Source organism: Neoarius graeffei, chromosome 2 (assembly GCF_027579695.1).
Source record: "Neoarius graeffei isolate fNeoGra1 chromosome 2, fNeoGra1.pri, whole genome shotgun sequence".
NCBI classification, from domain to species: Eukaryota; Metazoa; Chordata; class Actinopteri; order Siluriformes; family Ariidae; genus Neoarius; species Neoarius graeffei.
In genome coordinates this window covers 73,878,285-73,897,763 of record NC_083570.1, presented here as the reverse complement: position 1 = coordinate 73,897,763, position 19,479 = coordinate 73,878,285, and the positions used below count along the sequence as shown (strand labels likewise).

Sequence of the window (19,479 nt, the reverse complement as noted above, 5' to 3'; positions counted from 1 at the left end):
CACATGAAACAATGGAGTGAATTAAAAATAGTTGCTTGATGCCATTGTTCTTTGTGCAGCATTGGGGTTATGTGCTTATGGCCGTATGAATGAGGGGAGCTGAGGAGGATCACACAGATGCTCTTGTCTCATACAGTGGTTCATGCATCCAAAACTCACAAGAATGCTCACACATTCTTTTACATGGTTACAGCAGAAGTTTGAACTGGTAAACTTTTATGAAGAAGATTTACATAGCTGGGTTAAATCAGGCTTAATTTTGACTATAATTCAGCAATGTTGTACGAACAAGAGGTGAGAACTGAATAATACTTTACATCAACATAGCTGTGACTCAGCCGTAGGCACAGGACCACAGGCCAAGTGCTACAACTAATCACAGCCATGAAAATATTCGATATAACAGCACAATTGCGAGTACAATATTACTTTTATACAACAGTTCTATAACCAAGAAATTAGTACAAAGTAACTGACAAACACAGTATGATCAAATGTTTTGCTTATTTTTGCTCTGGTAATGGAAATAGATACTGAAAAACCCAGAGGAAAGGAAATTTTAAAATGAGATCTCTTCTCTTTCTCAATTGTTTCTCCTAGACAATAATGAGATCATAGTGATATTAAAATGAGATTATTGCTTTTGTCTCCTGCTTCTCAGGTTTGTCTCTGGAGCAAAAGAGTTAAGTTATCTCATTGTAGACTCCCTTTAATCTACAAATGAGTTCTCAACAATGTTTTAAATAATGCTCAGTGTTGACCAATTTATACATCTCATACTTTACTCAGGCTGATCCACCAGAGAGCTCTCTCTGTAAACTCACACAATTCTCATTTCAGATCTATTTGGTGAGTCTCAGATTAGGCTCTGTCAGTTTTGTAAAAGAGGTTTCTACACAATCTTGAACCATTCTCATTCTAGTCATCTCAGTTTAGTCCTTTTTTGATTTACAAAATGCGCGGGACAGAATTTTCAGTCCTGCTCCCATCCGCTCCCGCATTGTGCAGTCCCGCTCCCGCAAAGAATTATGATTTTCAGTCCCGCTCCCGCCCGCGCCTGCCATATTTTGTCCCGCTCCCGCCCGCAAATCCCGCATGATGCAGACATTCGCGTTATTTCTCACGAAAGTTGAAATTAGTCAACTAATAAAATAGTCTTAGTTGTGGCTCGGTCGACTAAGGCGCCATACCATAAATCCGCGGACCCGGGTTCGATTCTGACCCGAGGTCATTTCCCGATCTTTCTCCAGCTCATTTCCTGTCTCTACACTGTCCTATCCAATAAAGGTGAAAAAAGCCCCCCACCCAAAAAAACTAAGATCTCTTTTGTGACTCCTACTTGTCTCATTGCTATGTCTCATCTTTTGCTTCTTTTATTTCTCCTAAGGCAAAATTAGGAGAAAGAACTGTGACAAAAGTAATACTTAAATGATCCTTAAAAGAGAATCACCATTTTGTCTCCTGAGCAACAGAAGGGATACAAATGAGAAACAAAATTTTCCTCTGGGAAGTCACATTCACTGATAGCCTGTCAGCTAGCTAGCTTGCTGCTTGTTGGGCCCACAATGATCTGAACATTCCCAGTATCCAGTGTAAGGTGTATCTGGCTTTGCTTCTCCCTTTTCATTTTCATCTGATGAGCTTTCATATTTTAAATCAAAACTTATTATCTTCTTCTTTCGGCTGCTCCCGTTAGGGATCGCCACAGCAGATCTGTTCCGCATATTTGGCGTAGGTTTTTCACCGGATGCCCTTCCTGACGCAGCCGTCCCCAGTCTATCCAGGCTTGGGATTGGCACTAAGTATGCACTTTTTTTTTTTACCTAATCTGCATGTCTTTAGACTGGGGGAAACCGGAGCACCCGGAGGAAACCCACACAGACATGAGGAGAACATGCAAACTCCACACAGAAAGGCCCCCATTGGCCATGAAGTTTGAACCTGGAACCTGCTGTGAGGCGACAGCGCTAACCACTGCACCACCATACCACCTTAAATCAAAAGTTATATTCATGAAAAATGTATTGTTTGCCATGTCCGCTAATGATGTTGCTAACTCTTCTATAGTAATAGTTTCAATTAACTGTCGTTAATATTGGAATTTTACATAGTGGTACACACAGTGAAACGTCCCAGTGTGGCTATACTAAATATAAGTACTCTTGGAACACTGCTCATTCAGTCAGATTAGTGAACGGGATCTAACTGTTGTATAATGGACGTTTTCCAATTATTTGATGTATAAATGCAAGGGTCAAGCACATATGTTCATTCTCATCTCATCTCATCATCTCTAGCTGCTTTATCCTTCTACAGGGTCGCAGGCAAGCTGGAGCCTATCCCAGCTGACTACAGGCGAAAGGCGGGGTACACCCTGGACAAGTCGCCAGGTCATCACAGGGCTGACACATAGACACAGACAACCATTCACACTCACATTCACACCTACGGTCAATTTAGAGTCACCAGTTAACCTAACCTGCATGTCTTTGGACTGTGGGGGAAACCAGAGCACCTGGAGGAAACCCACACGGACACGGGGAGAACATGCAAACTCCGCAGAGAAAGGCCCTCGCCGGCCACGGGGCTCGAACCCGGACCTTCTTGCTGTGAGGCGACAGTGCTAACCACTACACCACCGTGCCGCCCAGTATATATGTTATTAGAGAATATTTACTATATCAGACTCAAGGTGAAATAGAAAAACTCCTGAGCTGATATCATTGTGATTTCTTTACTATTAACATTTTAACACATACTATTTGACTTTGTGTGATACCAAAGGAACATCTGAAAAACACATTAAATGTTTGGTGCTAAAATGAAAACTCTTTATCTAAAATAATATACAATGTACTGTATAAAATCCATACTTTTAGTAAACTCTGTAATAAATCTTTGTCAGCACAATACAAACTGAACAGTACAGCTGTCCTTTAACCAGATGTAGGAAAAAAAAAACGCAAGATAAAAGTTGATGAAATAAGACGGAGAAGCAGCGTGAGACAGCACAGTCATGTTACAGCCATGAGTGATATCACTAGCATTATTCACTCAGTCTTTATAGTAGTGTTTAATACTGAGCACAGCCTTGTAAAGCTCTTCTTGAATAAGAATATTATGAACAACACTAAACAGGGAAATGTTTAAAGCTAGACGGCCTTTCGATTTCATAAAATCAGTGAAATTTAGTTCCCTCTGAAATTTGGTCATTGTGATACATGTTTATTTCTGTAATATCTCACAAAATATCAGGCCATTCTGTGGCTGGGAAGTCATTTAATTTGAAGAGATTCCCGAGCAAATAATGTGCATGAAATCGCTCGCTTCGCACAGTCAAGCAGACAGAGGAAGTCCGTGTGTGCATGTGCAGATTTACCTTTGACCGTGCACTGACAGTTACATCATTTTGTCGCTAAACAAACAGCTGATCACACCAAGGTGCTCGCTGACTGCTGATATTTATTAGTTTGGTCCTGTGTTTCCTTTCCTTCACAACATAACGTCTTTTCTTCTCACTTTCCCTTACTGTAGTCGGTCTTTCATGTTTCATTCGCACACTCATGTCCTCCATTTTCCTCTCCTGTTTCAAATTTGTATTCCACAATGCCTTGCGTGAACGGGGAAAGCCCACCATGTGATGCATGACATAGTATCTTGAATCGGGTCATGTTAAAATAGGAAAAAATAGCTGAGAATTTACGGCTTTCCCCATTTAGAGCCACGTTTAAATTATCTATTTTAAAAAAAAACTAATAAAATTGGAAGTCTGTGATTCGAATTCAGTAGCTTTCGGTCCACTAAACAAAAATAATTGGGTGTTGGAAAAATTCTTTTTATGACCCACACTTGAAAAATCTGAAAGGCAGTCTACCTTTAAGAATGGACCTTTGCAAGCATTACAGTTTTGGTGTAAGATCTCACTGCTGAAAAATCTAGCAAGGACCACCTAGCAGCTGCCAAACCAAAGGCAGAGCTGGTCAAGTACGTAAAGTATCTTTAATAAGTGGTATGTTATATACCAGCATCCTTATTACTTATTAAAAGTGATCCATAAATATTTGAAATTTTCTAAGTGCATTACAGTTGTATTCATTCACCATCCATCCATTATCTGTAGCCGCTTATCCTGTCCTACAGGGTCACAGGCAAGCTGAAGCCTATCCCAGCTGACTATGGGTGAGAGGCGGGGTACACCCTGGACAAGTCACCAGGTCATCGCAGGGCCAATGCATAAAGACAAACAACCGTTCACACTCACATTCACCTATAATAATCACTTTATCCTGGTCAAGGGTTGCAGTGGCTCTGGAGCCTATCCTGGGGACACATGAGGTAGGAGAATTCTTCAGATGGAATGTCAGTCCATTGCAGGGCACCACATATACAGTGGCATGCAAAAGTTTGGGCACTCTTACTGAAAATGTCTGTTACTGTGAATAATTAAGTGAGCAGAAGATGAACTGATCACCAAAAGGCATAAAGGTAAAGATGACACATTTCTTTTCAGCGTTTTCTGCAATATTTGTGTATTATTTTTGTTTTGTACACTTGGAGAGTGAAAAAAGAAAAGGAACACCATGCGAAAGTTTGGGCACCCCAATACATTTGAATTCTCAGGTAACTTTTACCAAGGTTCCAGACCTTAATTAGCTTATTGAGCTGTGGCTTGTTCAAATTCTTCATTAGGAAAGGTCAGATGATGCAGATTTCAAAGCTGTATAAATTCTCTGACTCCTCAAACTTGTCCCTAAAATCAACAGCCATGGGCTCCTCTAAGCAACTCCCTCGCATTCTGAATAGTAAAATAATTGATACTCACAAAGCAGGAGAAGGCTACAAGAATGTAGCAAAGTGTTTTCAGGTAGCTGTTTCCTCAGATTGTAATGTTATTAAGAAATGGCAGTTAACAGAAACAGTGGAGATCAAGGTGAGGTCTGGAAGATGAAGAAAACTTTCTGAAAGAACTGCTCGTTGGATTGCTAGAAAGGCAAATAAAAAAAACCCTGTTTGACTGCACAAGACCTTCAGAAAGATTTAGCAGACCCTGGAGTGGTGGTGCACTGTTCTACTATGCAGCGACACCTGAACAAATATGACCTTCATGGGAGAGTCATCAGAAGAAAACCTTTCCTGCGTCCTAGCCACAAAATTCAGCGTCTGAAGTTTGCAAATGAACATCTAAATAAGCCTGATGCATTTTGGAAACAAGTCCTGTGGACTGATGAAATCAAAATAGAACTTTTTGGCCACAATGTGCAAAGGTATGTTTGGAGAAAAAAGGGTGCCAAATTCCAGGAAAAGAACATCTCTCCAACTCTGAAGCATGGGTGTGGATTGATCATGCTTTGGGGTTGTGTTGCAGTCAGTGGCACAGGGCACATTTCACTGGTCGAGGGAAGCACGGATTCGAATAAATACGAGCAAATTCTGGAAACAAACATCACACCATCTGTAAAAAAGTTGAAGTAAAAAGAGGATAAGTCCTACAATAAGATGATGATCCAAAACACAAGTCAAAATCTACAATGGAATACCTCAAGAGGCACAAGCTGAAGGTTTTGCCCTGGCCCTCACAGTCCCCTGACCTAAACATCATTGAAAATCTGTGGATAGATCTCAAAAGAACAGTGTATGCAAGACAGCCCAATAAACTTGTAGAACTGGAAGCCTTTTGCAAGGACGAATGTGTGAAAATCCCCCAGGTAAGAACTGAAAGATTATTAGCTGGCTACCTGATACTTGCCAAAGGGGGTGTTACTAGGTACTAACCATGCAGGGTGCCCAAACTTTTGCTTTGAGCCCTTTTCCTTTTTTGTCATTTTGAAAATATAAAAGATGAAAATAAAAAATTGTTTTTGCTTAAAATATAAAGGGAATGAGTCATCTTTAACTTTATGCCTTTTGGAGATCATTTCATCTTCAACTTGCTTAACTGTTCACAGTAACAGCAATTTTGACTAGGGGTGCCCAAACTTTTGCATACCACTGTACATACATACATACATACATACATACATACATACATACCTGTTGGCAATTTTATGATAGCCAATATGTCTACCAGCATATTTTGGCAGGAAACCAGATAACCCAGAGGAAACCTCCACAAACACAGGGAGAAAATGGGAAACTTCATATAGAAACAGGACTGAACTCAGCATGGAGCTGTAAGGCAGCAACGCTACCTGTTATACCAGAGTGCCACTCTACTGTTGTGTTGTTTTCTTAAAAACAACTTGTCTGTGATATAGAATTAGTTTTCATTCATTTTCTATATCACTTATCCATTGCAGGTGAGCTGGAGTCAATCCTAACTGACATTGGGTAACAGGTGGGGTACAACCCAGACAGGTCAAGTCTATCATGGGGCTAACAGAGATAGCGAGAGAGACAAACAGCAATTTACAGTCACAACTATAGGCAACTTAGAGTAGCCAGTCGACATAATCTACATGTCTTTGGGAGGAAACCCATGCAGGCACAAGGGGAACATGCAAACTCCACACAAAAAGGCCCCAGTTGGCCAGCATTACATTACAGGCATTTAGCAGACACTCTTAACCAGAGCTACGTACAACGAGTACACACACGTACCCAGTCCCTGGGGGACAGTTGGGAGTTCAAGGGTACTTCAACCATGGATTTTTCCTGTCAATCCAGGGAATTGAACCAGCAACCCTTTGGGCCTAAGGCCATGGTTGCCACATTTGAACCCTAAACCTGCTTGCTGTGAGACACCCCCATGCTGTCCTGTTAGTAGTATATTTTGCTCGAACTTGTTCCCTTTTTAGCAATGCTTACCAGCCGGCAAACATGGTGTACCAGTTTAACGAGCTTGGTTTTATGAGCAGCACTGTTCCCATCATCCATAATTCTAAAACGTTCTCACAAGGTTTTAGATTCAATCTGTTTTGCATTAACACATGAATACAAATCTGAAAAGTCATTTGGTTTTCAGTAAACATTAATCACATTTTTTCAGTAAGCTGAATCATACGAGCTTTATATAAATGTTCTAATACTCATCTGTTTCTGAGAGAAATTCGTTTGTAAAAGAAACATCTCCCCCTGGTGGATGATATCACGGCTTACAACACCAACAACCACACAACAGAACACACTGCATTGTCATCTCATCTCATTATCTCTAGCCGCTTTATCCTGTTCTACAGGGTTGCAGGCAAGCTGGAGCCTATCCCAACTGACTATGGGCGAAAGGCGGGGTACACCCTGGACAAGTCGCCAGGTCATCACAGGGCTGACACATAGACAACCATTCACATCTACGGTCAATTTAGAGTCACCAGTTAACCTAACCTGCATGTCTTTGGACTGTGGGGGAAACCGGAGCACCCGGAGGAAACCCACGCGGACAACATGCAAACTCCGCACAGAAAGGCCCTTGCCGGCCACGGGGCTCGAACCCGGACCTTCTTGCTGTGAGGCGACAGCGCTAACCACTATACCACCGTGCCGCCCCTATACTGCATTGTATCGTAGTTGTATTAATGTCTTCTCATGTAGGGTTACTGGAAAACTCCCCCAAAATATCTTAGTAAGATAGCAGAGTTTCAGTTGGTTTAAAAAAAAACAAAAAAGGCAATGATAATGTGGTGGAATTAATGAAAGCTATGAAGAACATAGACACTCCCACATTCTGGTTTCAGTTCCTCTTGTGAAAACGTTTAGCATGTCAGTTTTACACCATTGGCTCCTATAGTTCAAAATCTAAAGAAATATTTCCGTAAATTTATTTCTATCTAACAAACTAAGTGTCTACAGTAGACTCCAAGTTTCACTGAATTTAGCGAATATAAAAGCAACCCAGGTTCTTCACGCAGGTAAGTAAGATTTCTTTGAATGTTGCAGAACTACTCCAGACTACATGAGGAAGAGAGAATGGTAAATTTCCATTCTGTTTTCAGTATGATAAATACTGATCAGACCACTTCCTCCAAAACTGTTAATTATAACCTGAGCACACAGAAGTGCTATGTGTCACGGCATATTCAAAGATACATTTTAAATGTGTTCTTCTGAGCTTGTGTACCTAGTTTAAATTATTCTCAGTGTAGTATGTGTTTGGACAGTGTAGTACCATGTATATTTAATGTTTACGGCACCTGTGGTGATGATGGAAGAAAATTCTCCTTTACAAGAAGAAAAGAGGGAATGTGGACATGTTATGGCAATGGATTCAGACTCTCAGCTGCTCAGCCTGAGGACTGATGATAAAATGACACATCCTCTGAACACTGAGCAACTAGTGGAGACATCATTTGATACTGGTTAGTATTGTCTGTTATATGTTGGTTGTACTGTATATGTGAGTGTGCACAGTGGTGCTTGAAAGTTTGCGAACCCTTTTGAATTTTCTATATTTCTGCATAAATATGACCTAAAACATCATCAGATTTTCACACAAGTCTTAAAAGTAGACAAAGAGAACCCAGTTAAACAAATGAGACAAAAAATATTATACTTGGTCATTTATTTACTGAGGAAAATGATCCAATATTACATATCTGTGAGTGGCAAAAGTATGTGAACCTCTAGGATTAGCAGTTAATTTGAAGGTGAAATTAGAGTCAGGTGTTTTCGATCAATGGGATGACAATCAGGTGTGAGTGGGCACCCTGTTTTATTTAAAGAACAGGGATCTATCAAAGTCTGATCTTCACAACATATGTTTGTGGAAGTGTATCATGGCATGAACAAAGGAGATTTCTGAGGACCTCAGAAAAGCATTGTTGATGCTCATCAGGCTGGAAAAGGTTACAAAGCCATCTCTAAAGAGTTTGGACTCCACCAATCCACAGTCAGACAGATTGTGTACAAATGGAGGAAATTCAAGACCATTGTTACCCTCCCCAGGAGTGGTCGACCAACAAAGATCACTCCAAGAGCAAGGCGTGTAATAGTCAGCAAAGTCACAAAGGACCCCAGGGTAACCTCTAAGCAACTGAAGGCCTCTCTCACATTGGCTAATGTTAATGTTCATGAGTCCAGCATCGGGAGAACACTGAACAACAATGGTGTGCATGGCAGGGTTGCAAGAAGAAAGCTCTCCAAAAAGAACATTGCTGCTTGTCTGCAGTTTGCTAAAGATCATGTGCACAAGCCAGAAGGCTATTGGAAAAATGTTTTGTGGACACATGAGACCAAAATAGAACTTTTTGGTTTAACCCTTTGATGCAAAACATGGGTCAGAAGTGACCCGGCTGAGTTTTTATCTTCTATATCTTTGCAGTAAATTAATTCCATCATTCAGTATTCAAGGTATTCCTCAATTAACTTGTTTTTGATCATCATACATCCTTATTTTATTTTTTCCTTTCTTACTTTTTGAATAAAAACCCTTTTTGTATCACTACCCTTCTAATGCACAACATGGGTCAAAAATGACCTGCATTCATTTTCCAGGTTATTTCATGTATGGCTGAGTGTTTCTATGATATACTTTTGAAATAAATTCATTTTGTCATTTACTTTTCCAAATATGCAGTAAATATCTTGTTTTTGTTTAGCACAAATCATCATATTTATTTTTCCTTTCTTAAGTTATGAACAAGCACAGTTTTTGTAATTCTACATCAAGTTTACACACATGGGTCAGAAACGACCCGCATGCATTTACTACAGCGTTTGGTGGGAACTGTGAATTGTGCTTGTGTCAGACATTTCACAGCTCAGCACAGCGCCCTTTGCCCATCTAATACATGGAAGCAATGTGGAAGTACTAATACATGGAAGTAATGGGTCAATTGTTCTAACATTACCTTAGAAAAAAATTGATTATGTTGAGGTTACCTTGAGAGTGAGTAGATTACTTGTCAGAAAGTTACAAGTAATTACTATTAGCTACCTAGCTGTTGACATATTCTACTTTAGTTAGCTAATTTTATTGTAGTTGGCTTAGCTAACTACATAGTTAATAAATAAATAACTGGCCCCATTCACTGCTAAAGTAATTACTTGAAACAAATTATTATTATAGTATTAAGACATTTAATTTTAAATCACACTTGGATGACCCATGTGTAGTAATATAAAAAGTATTTTTGTTCATAAAGTAGGAAAGAAAAAATTAAATTAATGATTTGTGGTAATTAAAAACAAGATATTTAAAGAATACTTGGAATATTCAATCATAAAATAAATTGATTTCAAAAGATAGAGCAAAGAAAAACTCAGTCAGCATGAAATAACCTGGAAAATGAATGCAGGTCATTTTTGAACCATGTTGTGCCTTAGAAGGGGTGTGCATATGTTTTGCATCAAAGGGTTAAATAAGAAGCGTTATGTTTGGAGAAAGGAAAACACTGCATTCCAACATAAGAACTTTATCCCATCTGTGAAACATGGTGGTGGTGGTATCATGGTTTGGGCCTGTTTTGCTGCATCTGGGCCAGGACGGCTTGCCATCATTGATAGAACAATGAATTCTGAATTATAACAGCAAATTCTAAAGGAAAATATCAGGACATCTGTCCATGAACTGAATCTCAAGAGAAGGTGGGTCATGCAGCAAGACAACCACCCTAAGCGCACAAGTCGTTCTACCAAAGAATGGTTAAAGAAGAATAAAGTTAATGTTTTGGAATGGCCAAGTCAAAGCCCTGACCTTAATCCAATCGAAATGTTGTGGAAGGACCTGAAGCGAGCAGTTCATGTGAGGAAACCCACCAACATCCCAGAGTTGAAGTTGTTCTGTACGGAGGAATGGGCTAAAATTCCTCCAAGCCGGTGTGCAGGACTGATCAACAGTTACCGGAAACGTTTAGTTGCAGTTATTGCTGCACAAGGGGGTCACACCAGATACTGAAAGCAAAGGTTCACATACTTTTGTCACTCACAGATATGTAATATTGGATTATTTTCCTCAATAAATAAATAAATAACCAAGTATAATATTTTTGTCCCATTTGTTTAACTGGGTTCTCTTTATCTACTTTAGAACTTGTGTGAAAATCTGATGATGTTTTAGGTCATATTTATGCAGAAATATAGAAAATTCTAAAGGGTTCACAAACTTTTAAGCACCACTGTACATGACAGACTGAAGATACTGCATTATTAAATAAATCAGTGGATTTTTTTTTTTGCATGCAGCTGCAGGCATCAGTGCCTCCTGTCTCACTACAGCAGAGCTTCAGCAGCATTGGAGGGCAGTGAAACAAGAGATTAGGTCTGTCAAAGTGCTCTTTCAGATCCCATCCGCCCGTACTATAGAACACACAATCTCCAGATACGTGGTGAGTTAAGCCATGGCCCAAACAGATTAATTGTGCATAATTATCAATATCTCTAGTATATATTGTATGTTTCATGTCACTGTTTCCATAAGGGTATCATACTAGTTTTTCATCAAGTGCTTCCTCTGCCATTCTCACAGGTGTATCAGATAATAGTGATCAGATCAGGCAGTTATGATCTTAAGCATGTGGCCATTGAGCGCCGCTACTCTGATTTCCTCCACCTGCACCATGAGCTGCTTCAGGACTTCAATGAGGAGCTTGAGGATGTCACCTTGCCTAAGAAGAGGCTGATGGGCAATTTCTCAGAAGAAAACATCACTGAACGGCGTGTGACTCTCTGTGACTACTTGACCCAGCTGTACTCTCGGCGCTACATTCGTCGCTCACCTGCTTTCATAGCGTTCTTCACTCACCCTGAGCTGAAGACTGCCTACGATCTATTGCGTGGGGGCCGTTATTCTCACGCCCTGGAGGTCCTGCAGAATGCACTAGTACTCCAGGAGAAATTGTGTTCTCATGATTCATCCCTGCTTGTGCCAACACTGTGTGCAATGTTGGTGTGCCAGAGGGACCTGGATGATTTCCATGCAGCTTTCCAGACTGGAAACAGGGCACTGCCAGCAGTAAGGCGCTATGGCCTGTGCAGGTATCGTAGCCCACTGCTGGAGGCCATGGTGGATCTGGGGTACAAATTACAGCACCCTGTGGCTCAGTTGCAAGAGGAGCTGATCAGAGTTCAAAACTCACCACATGGACCAGAGCCTAAGATGTCACTAAAACAGCTTGTGGTGCAAGAGTTTACATGAACCCATATTTTATTAAAAGGTTCCTATAATCCCACAAAGATGGGTAAAACTTTATTAAATTGTTTTCAACACACCGACCTTGTGTAGTACTGAGCCAGTGTTTGACAGTGTGTGTGTGCGTCACATTATGTGATTATTATGTGATTTATATATAGGCAACAGGACATGTACCGTATAGCTGGAGTGGAGCTTTACTAAGTGAAAAGTTTTTAATATGCTGTTAGAACAACAGTTGTGTTTTCTAATCACTGAAGTACACAAGTCATTCCTACAATATGCTGTTTTGGGTTTTTTTTGTTTTTTTGCTGTTGTATTTTTTTTTTTATCATAGCTTTAATCTAGGGCAGCACGGTGGTGTAGTGTTTAGCGCTGTTGCCTCACAGCAAGAAGATCCTGGTTCAAGCCCCGTGGCCGGCGAGGGCCTTTCTGTGCGGAGTTTGCATGTTCTCCCCATGTCTGCGTGGGTTTCCTCCGGGTGCTCTGGTTTCCCCCACAGTCCAAAGACATGCAGGTTAGGTTAACTGGTGACTCTAAATTGACCGTAGGTGTGAATGTGAGTGTGAATGGTTGTCTGTGTCTATGTGTCAGCCCTGTGATGACCTGGCGACTTGTCCAGGGTGTACCCCGCCTTTCGCCCGTAGTCAGCTGGGATAGGCTCCAGCTTGCCTGTGACCCCTGTAGAACAGGATAAAGCGGCTAGAGATAATGAGATGAGATTTAATCTAATCCTAGACTAAATTATTACTGTCATGTCACTCTAGAAAGCGGTGGATTATAAACACTTATTTGACCTTATAGGCTAATGTACACCTTTCAGCTAATTTCCACATTGCACCTATTCCTGGTTTAATTTGTTGCTCTAATATTTCTCCAGATATCCAGCCCATTTTCTAGATATAAATCCAATTCTTTTTTAAATATCAAGAATCTTTCATGTTTCCATTTACAGTTATGCCTTATCCAAAATATTGCTGGGAATTTCACAAGTTCATGCCACAAACTAGAACCAGGAGTTGGTGCTAATAAATAAATTAGGAAGGAAGACAATTATTATTGAAGGAAAGAGTCCTTATGCATATTACACAGTGTATTTCAGTACACTGTGAAACTATGTTGGAATAATTCCATAAAAGTTATGCTCCCTTAAGTTACTCAGGTATTACAGTGGCTTGCAAAAGTATTCATCCCCCTTGGTGTTTGTCCTGTTTTGTTGCATTACAAGCTGGAATTAAAATGGATTTTTGGGAGGTTAGCACCATTTGATTTACACAACATGCCTACCACTTTGCAAATTGTTGTTTAATTGTGACACAAACAATAAATAAGATGAAAAAACAGAAATCTGGAGTGTATTCACCCACTTCCATATGAAACCCCTAAATAAGAGCTGGCAGGCGCGGTTTTAAGGGGTGGCAAAAGGTGGCAGTTGCCACTGTAAAAATATGTCTTGCCACCACAGTTGCCCCCCTATTTTAAAAAGAATTATTTATTAAAACACATTTTTGAAATTCAATTATCTATCTACAGAGATACTAAGCCCTCATCTCATCTCTACCTACCGTTATTTACGTTATTTCACACCCCACCCCACCCCACCCCTGGAATTTTGAAATGGTTTCACCCAGAGAGAGATGTTCTTCTGTTATGATTCTTCTGAACGCTTGACTTCTGATGAGGCAACGTGCTGGAGCAAAGAGGTTGGCCAAATTGTTTTCACCTGATAGAACACAGTCTTGTCCTTTCTATGTTAAATGCATTTTGGTACTCAATTATTCTTTTAGCCCAGCTATCTTTATTATCAATATTTTTATATTGGTCGATCAGCAACTAGACTAGCACGCTAGTCTTGCTCCACTAGCATAGAAGCTTTAGTTATCTATCTGTCCCATGATCTGTCCTGACCTTAGTTTGCAGAGATTACACTAGCAGTAGCTCACTAATCAATGTGTAACTAACATTTTGTCAAGGCTGGCATTATGCCCTACCTATACTGTTAATGAGGTAATGTATTTATCATTCAGTTAAAATGTGCTGGTGGGGTCCGTTTTGCTTTTGTGCCAGGGAACCTTATCCACAATCTAAACCGTTCGCTATCTGTCTATTTTTTGATACATTGCTAGGGCAGAATAGTTCCATTCATTGCTTGGGAATATACTTTCAGAAAAGATGGTTTAGATGGTTGAATCCATTTTCCTTGATGGTACAATAGCTCAATACATATTTGACAAGATGACTTGATTGTGAGTCTTTCTTGAGCGTAAGTAAAAATGATTTCTATGATTTGCATAAACTGCTGCATCGACAACCTATGCCCCCCTCCTGGAACCTATGCCCCTCCTTTGCCACCCTAAGAAAAAATCTCTGGAGCCGCCACTGAGAGCTGGTCCAACCAATTCACTTTATAAGTCACATAATTATTTGATTAAGATCCACCTGTGTGCAACCAAAGTGTCACACAATCTGTCACATGATATCTGTATAAATCAACCTGTTCTGGAAGGACCCTGGCTCTGCAACACGACTAAATAAGCAACATGAAAACCAAGGAGCCTCCAAACAGGTCAGAGACAAAGTTGTGGAGAAGTATGGATCAGGGTTGGGTTATAAAAAATATCCCAAACTTTGAATATCCCAGGGAGCACCATTAAATCCATTAAAGCAAAATGGAAAGAATATGGCACCACTACAAGCCTGACAAGAGAAGGCCGCCCACCAAAACTCACAGACCAGGCAAGGAGGGCATTAATCAGAGATGCAACAAAAATACCAAAGAGAACACTGAAGGAGCTGCAAAGATCCACAGTGGAGATGGGAGTATCTGTCCATAGGACCACTTTAAGCTGTACACTCCACAGAGCGGGGCTTTATGGAAGAGTGGCCAGAAAAAAACCATTGCTTAAGAAAACATGTTTGGAGTTTGTCCAACAGCATGTGGCGGACTCCCCAAACACATGAAAGAAGATTCTCCGGTCAAATGAGACTAAAATTGATCTTTTTGGCCATCATGGGAAATGCCATGTTTGGCACAAACCCAACACCCTGAGAACACCATTCCTACAGTGAAGCATGGTGGTGGCAACATCATACTATGGGGATATTTTTCATCTGCAGGGACAGGAAAGCTGGTCAGGACTGAAGGAAAGATGGATGGCACTAAATACAGGGCAATTCTGGAGGAAAACCTGTTTGAGTCGGCCAGAGGTTTGACACTGGGACGAAGGTTCACGTTCCAGCAGGACAATGACCCAAACATACTGTTAAAGCTACACTGCTGTGGTTTAAAGGGAAACATTTAAATGTCTTGGAATGGCCTAATCAAAGCCAAGGCCTCAATCCAATTGAGAATCTGTGGCATAACTTGAAGATTGCTGTACACTAATGCAACCCATCTAACTTGAAGGAGTTGGAGCAGTTTTGCCTTGAGGAATGGGCAAAAATCCCAGTGGTTAGATGTGGTAAGCTAATCCAGACATACCCCAAGAGACCTGCAGCTGTAATTGCAGCAAAAGGAGGCTCTACAAAGTATTGACTTTTTTTTTGGGGGGGGGGGGGGGGGAATACTTATGCACACTCCAGATTTCTGTTTTTTTCATCTTAATTATTGTTCGTGTCACAATGAAACAACAATTTTCACCTTTAAAGAAGTAGACATGTGTAAATCAAATGGTGCTAACCCCCCCAAAAAAATCCATTTTAATTCCAGCTTGTAATGCGACAAAACAGGACAAACACCAAGGGGGATGAATACTTTTGCATGACACTGTATATTCTACTGGAGCACAATAGCAGGTGCAGGATCATACGGTGCTTTATAATTCACTTATGAGTTTAAACTCTAAAATTTACAGTTATGAAACAAAAACATGCAAATGTATAAACTTAAGCATAATTTAAAGCTATGAGCAAAAAAAATCATAAGCATAATAATAAAACAAGAGCATACACTTGTATATGAAATAAATATGGAAGCCCGTTTCCATCACCATAATGATGAGGTTTCTTGTGAGACTTAAAGGTGCTGACTGCAAAGTCATCTGAAATTTTTACATTTTTTTTATTGTGCATGGCATTTTCCTGTCTCTCAAGAACAATATGATGCAGGCAAGATGTGATCATTCTGATGTACTGAGGGTCCCTTTTCTCCATTTTGGGACTGTTTTCCTTCCTCTTTAAGTAAACAGTATGGTCTTACGGAAACAGCCCAACACGAGGAGGGTTTTTTTTAATGCGAGGAGCTTTAACTAATTAGCATAACGATGGAACTGTGTCACACCAAGATGGCAACGAGTGAAAAACGTCATGACTCTGCGTTGACCTCAAACAGTTTTCAGTCACAGGTATGTAATTTGTGGTTGATGTTCGCAAATAGATCCATGAAACAAAAGAAAAATATATCTTTTCTCTGTTTCTGCTTTTGTGTCATCGTTTCTTTCTCTGTAAGAAACGATACTTGGTGGGGCTCATAATTGGAGGGGACGAGTCGGCCTACAGGGACGAGGTGCAGCAGTTGGCAGAGTGGTGTGCCACAAACAACCTGGCTCTCAACACCAAGAAAACAAAGGAGATGGTCATGGACTTCAGGAGGCACAAAGCTGACCCCGCTCCCCTCTACATCCACAGAGACTGCGTGGAGAGGGTCCGCACCTTTAAATTCCTGGGGACTCATATCTCTGAGGACCTTTCCTGGTCAGCTAACACAACAGCCATAGTGAGGAAGGCCCAACAGCAAATCCACTTCCTGAGAGTCCTCAGAAGGAACAGACTGGAGGAGAGGCTGTTGGTGACCTTCTACTGCTCCACCATCGAGAGTGTGCTGGCTTTCTCCATCATGGTGTGGTATGCTGGCTGCACAGCAACTGACAAGAAAAAGCTGCAGAGGGTGATCAGGTCAGCTGAAAAGACAATTGGCTGTCCTCTGCCCTCCCTGGATAACATCGCTAGCTCTCGAAACCTCTCCAGAACTAGGAAGATCATTCGCGACCACCTCCATCCCGGACACCACCTGCTCAGCCTGCTGCCCTCTGGAAGGAGGGACAGGAGCATAAAGAGCAGAACAAACAGACTGAAAAACAGCTTATTTCCATGGGCTGTCAGGACACTTAATACACACACAGGTTGCTAAAATGTTCTTTGCTATTTTTATGAAGTGCAATAACTTTAACTACCTTGATTTTATTTATTTATTTATTTATTTATTTATTTATTCCATTTTCATGACAACCAATTTTTTGTTTTTATGTGTTCTTGTTTTTATGTGTTCTCATTTTTATGTATGTTGTTGTTCTTATGTGTTTTTAATACACCTTCAGTTGTGGCATGTCAATTTCGTTGTGCGGGTGACTGTGCAATGACAATAAAGGCTATCTTATCTTATCTTATCTTATCTTATCTTATCTTATCTTATCTTATCTTATCTTAAAAAACATGAGGTGTATAATTCCATATTCACTACCGTGGAGTCAAGCCCATGTATTCTAAGGCTAAGATACCGAAGCACTAGCGAGTTATCTGTCTAGAAAAATGATGTCATCTAACCTTGCTCTATCTTGCAGTTGCACTCACTAGGCAGGCTTTCCTTTTCTTTTCTGCTGGATTTTAGCTGGCAGGAAAGCTGAGTCCGCCATGTTTTCCCACTCCGACTTGTTCTGGTTAAAAGTAGGTCAAAAACGCTCCAAGATGGTCACTTGATATTGTTGCTTACTTGCTTCGGCAGAGGCTCCAACTCTCCCGCCATGGGCGGGAGATCTCCCGCTTTAGGAAACATTTAGAAAATCCTCCCGACCTCCCGCTGACAACATAAAAATCTCCCACCTGCCCTTACTGCACATGATTAGTTAAAAAAATATATACCGGTAACTTCATACGTTTATGTTGACGAAAATTAATAGTTGACTTTCCGCTTTTCGTGTGTCTGACATTGTATGGGTGGACTCAAGTGTGTACCCCGCGGTATATGCCGATTCCCCGGTCGGTACACCGATCAGCGTAACAGGGGGATTGGAGTGAATGCCAGAGGCATGCATGCGCAGATCAAGCGCGCACATGAATTGAGCGGAATTCAGTACGCCACGGGGTACACACTTGAGCCCACCCAATGTCTTAGCAGTTACCTATAAAGCATACAGATGGCACTATTAATGATACACGCGAGAGAACGAGAAAACCTGCAACACTCAACCATTTTGTTTGTTTTTTTGCATCTGCATTTCGTCTGCATTTATCGCCTGCTTGTCTTTAACTTTATGTTCTCTTGAATGAGATAATGAAACAAAGTTCTGTTGGTGGAAATGGCGAAAGCCAAACTACGAAGAAAAAATATCAGAAAATCACCAAGATAAAGTTCGGATCGCCCATCGCAATGGTCGCCAGAGACAAATGGCGGACTATTTTGGACGGCCGCAAGACGACCCTATATCTGACAAGGTTAGATCACCAGACCAGATGTTAGATTCTAACAAACTTGTCTGACTTTTTTTGTCTGATTTTTACTAACTTAGACTTAGAAATAGAATATTATTAGAAGAACATTATCATCAGAGGGTCTACCATTGGCAATTTATAATGGTCATTATTGACATTAACATTGACTTTAGGCATATTAAAGTTTGGTCTACTGGATTTATCTAGATCTGTTACTATTAATAAGATTTAATTGACACGAAATTGACACAAAATGTGGTGAATCATTCATATATATATATATATATAAAACTTGCCTTTGTGCCTACGGCGCTCAAACTTGTCTCCCTCCGAGCTACTCGCAGAGAGGGAGAATCTCCCTCTTTGTAATTTCCCAAGTTGGAGCCTCTGCTTCGGCAATCTCCAGAATGGTAAAACGCGGGACGCATTTTATCTCGGCAAAACATTTACAAATAGGATACACAGCGTGTGCAGCAGCGAAACATCTCAAAACTCCAACAGCAAGAGAAATAGAACATTTTGCCCAGAATTCAACTTTGCAGTCAGCACCTTTAAGTTCTCATCATAATGAGAGAACAATTTGAGAAACATTTCTCATTATTATGACATACAGTATTATGTGACTTCGTTTTTTTTCCAAGTGGCAGAAACGGGCTCCCGAAAATACAAATTTTTCGCTCACTTTCAATTTTCGTTTCCAGCTTGAGTACATCAGGCATGAATAATCGCTGCACAGATCATTAAGGCCAGAGTACATGGGAGATGGCAGCACCTTTGGGAGAATGGGTCTTCTGGGAGGCATCTTTTTAACATTCAGCCTGAAATACATAGAGCTATTGGTTCACTTAATGCAAGACAGGAGGAAGTGGTATTGGCCAGGCTGAGAACTGGGCACTCCCATCTTAATAGTACCCTCTTTATTATGAGAAGGCATGCTGATGGTAACTGCGAGTATTGTGCATCACAAAGCCCAGAGACTGTAGAGCATGTTC

The 19,479-nt window shown here is 40.7% G+C and overlaps 1 protein-coding gene across 3 annotated transcripts; it reads left to right on the top strand.

The window, feature by feature from the left end:
• The first annotated feature begins 7,671 nt into the window (after window positions 1–7,671).
• Window positions 7,672–12,603, top strand: snx20 (sorting nexin 20). Of its 3 annotated transcripts, none has more exons than XM_060909645.1 (4): window positions 7,672–7,844; window positions 8,166–8,291; window positions 11,116–11,258; window positions 11,399–12,603. In XM_060909645.1, exons 2-4 carry the CDS (start codon window positions 8,189–8,191, stop codon window positions 12,065–12,067), a joined length of 915 nt encoding a protein of 304 aa, XP_060765628.1. In that variant the 5' UTR covers window positions 7,672–7,844; window positions 8,166–8,188; the 3' UTR covers window positions 12,068–12,603. The 3 variants fall into 3 exon arrangements, with proteins under 3 accessions (XP_060765628.1, XP_060765619.1, XP_060765612.1); XM_060909636.1 differs by having other exon boundaries at window positions 8,163–8,291; XM_060909629.1 differs by having other exon boundaries at window positions 7,672–8,291.
• The last annotated feature ends 6,876 nt before the right edge of the window (window positions 12,604–19,479 follow it).

What these genes read in the sequence shown, in the direction of transcription:
- snx20 (XM_060909629.1), top strand. Translation starts at nt 8,114, where the DNA reads ATGTTTACGGCACCTGTGGTGATGATGGAAGAAAATTCTCCTTTACAA. An exon ending in GGAGACATCATTTGATACTG is followed by an intron (nt 8,292 to 11,115) that starts GTTAGTATTGTC and finishes TTTTGCATGCAG; the next exon opens with CTGCAGGCATCAGTGCCTCC. An exon ending in ACACAATCTCCAGATACGTG is followed by an intron (nt 11,259 to 11,398) that starts GTGAGTTAAGCC and finishes CCATTCTCACAG; the next exon opens with GTGTATCAGATAATAGTGAT.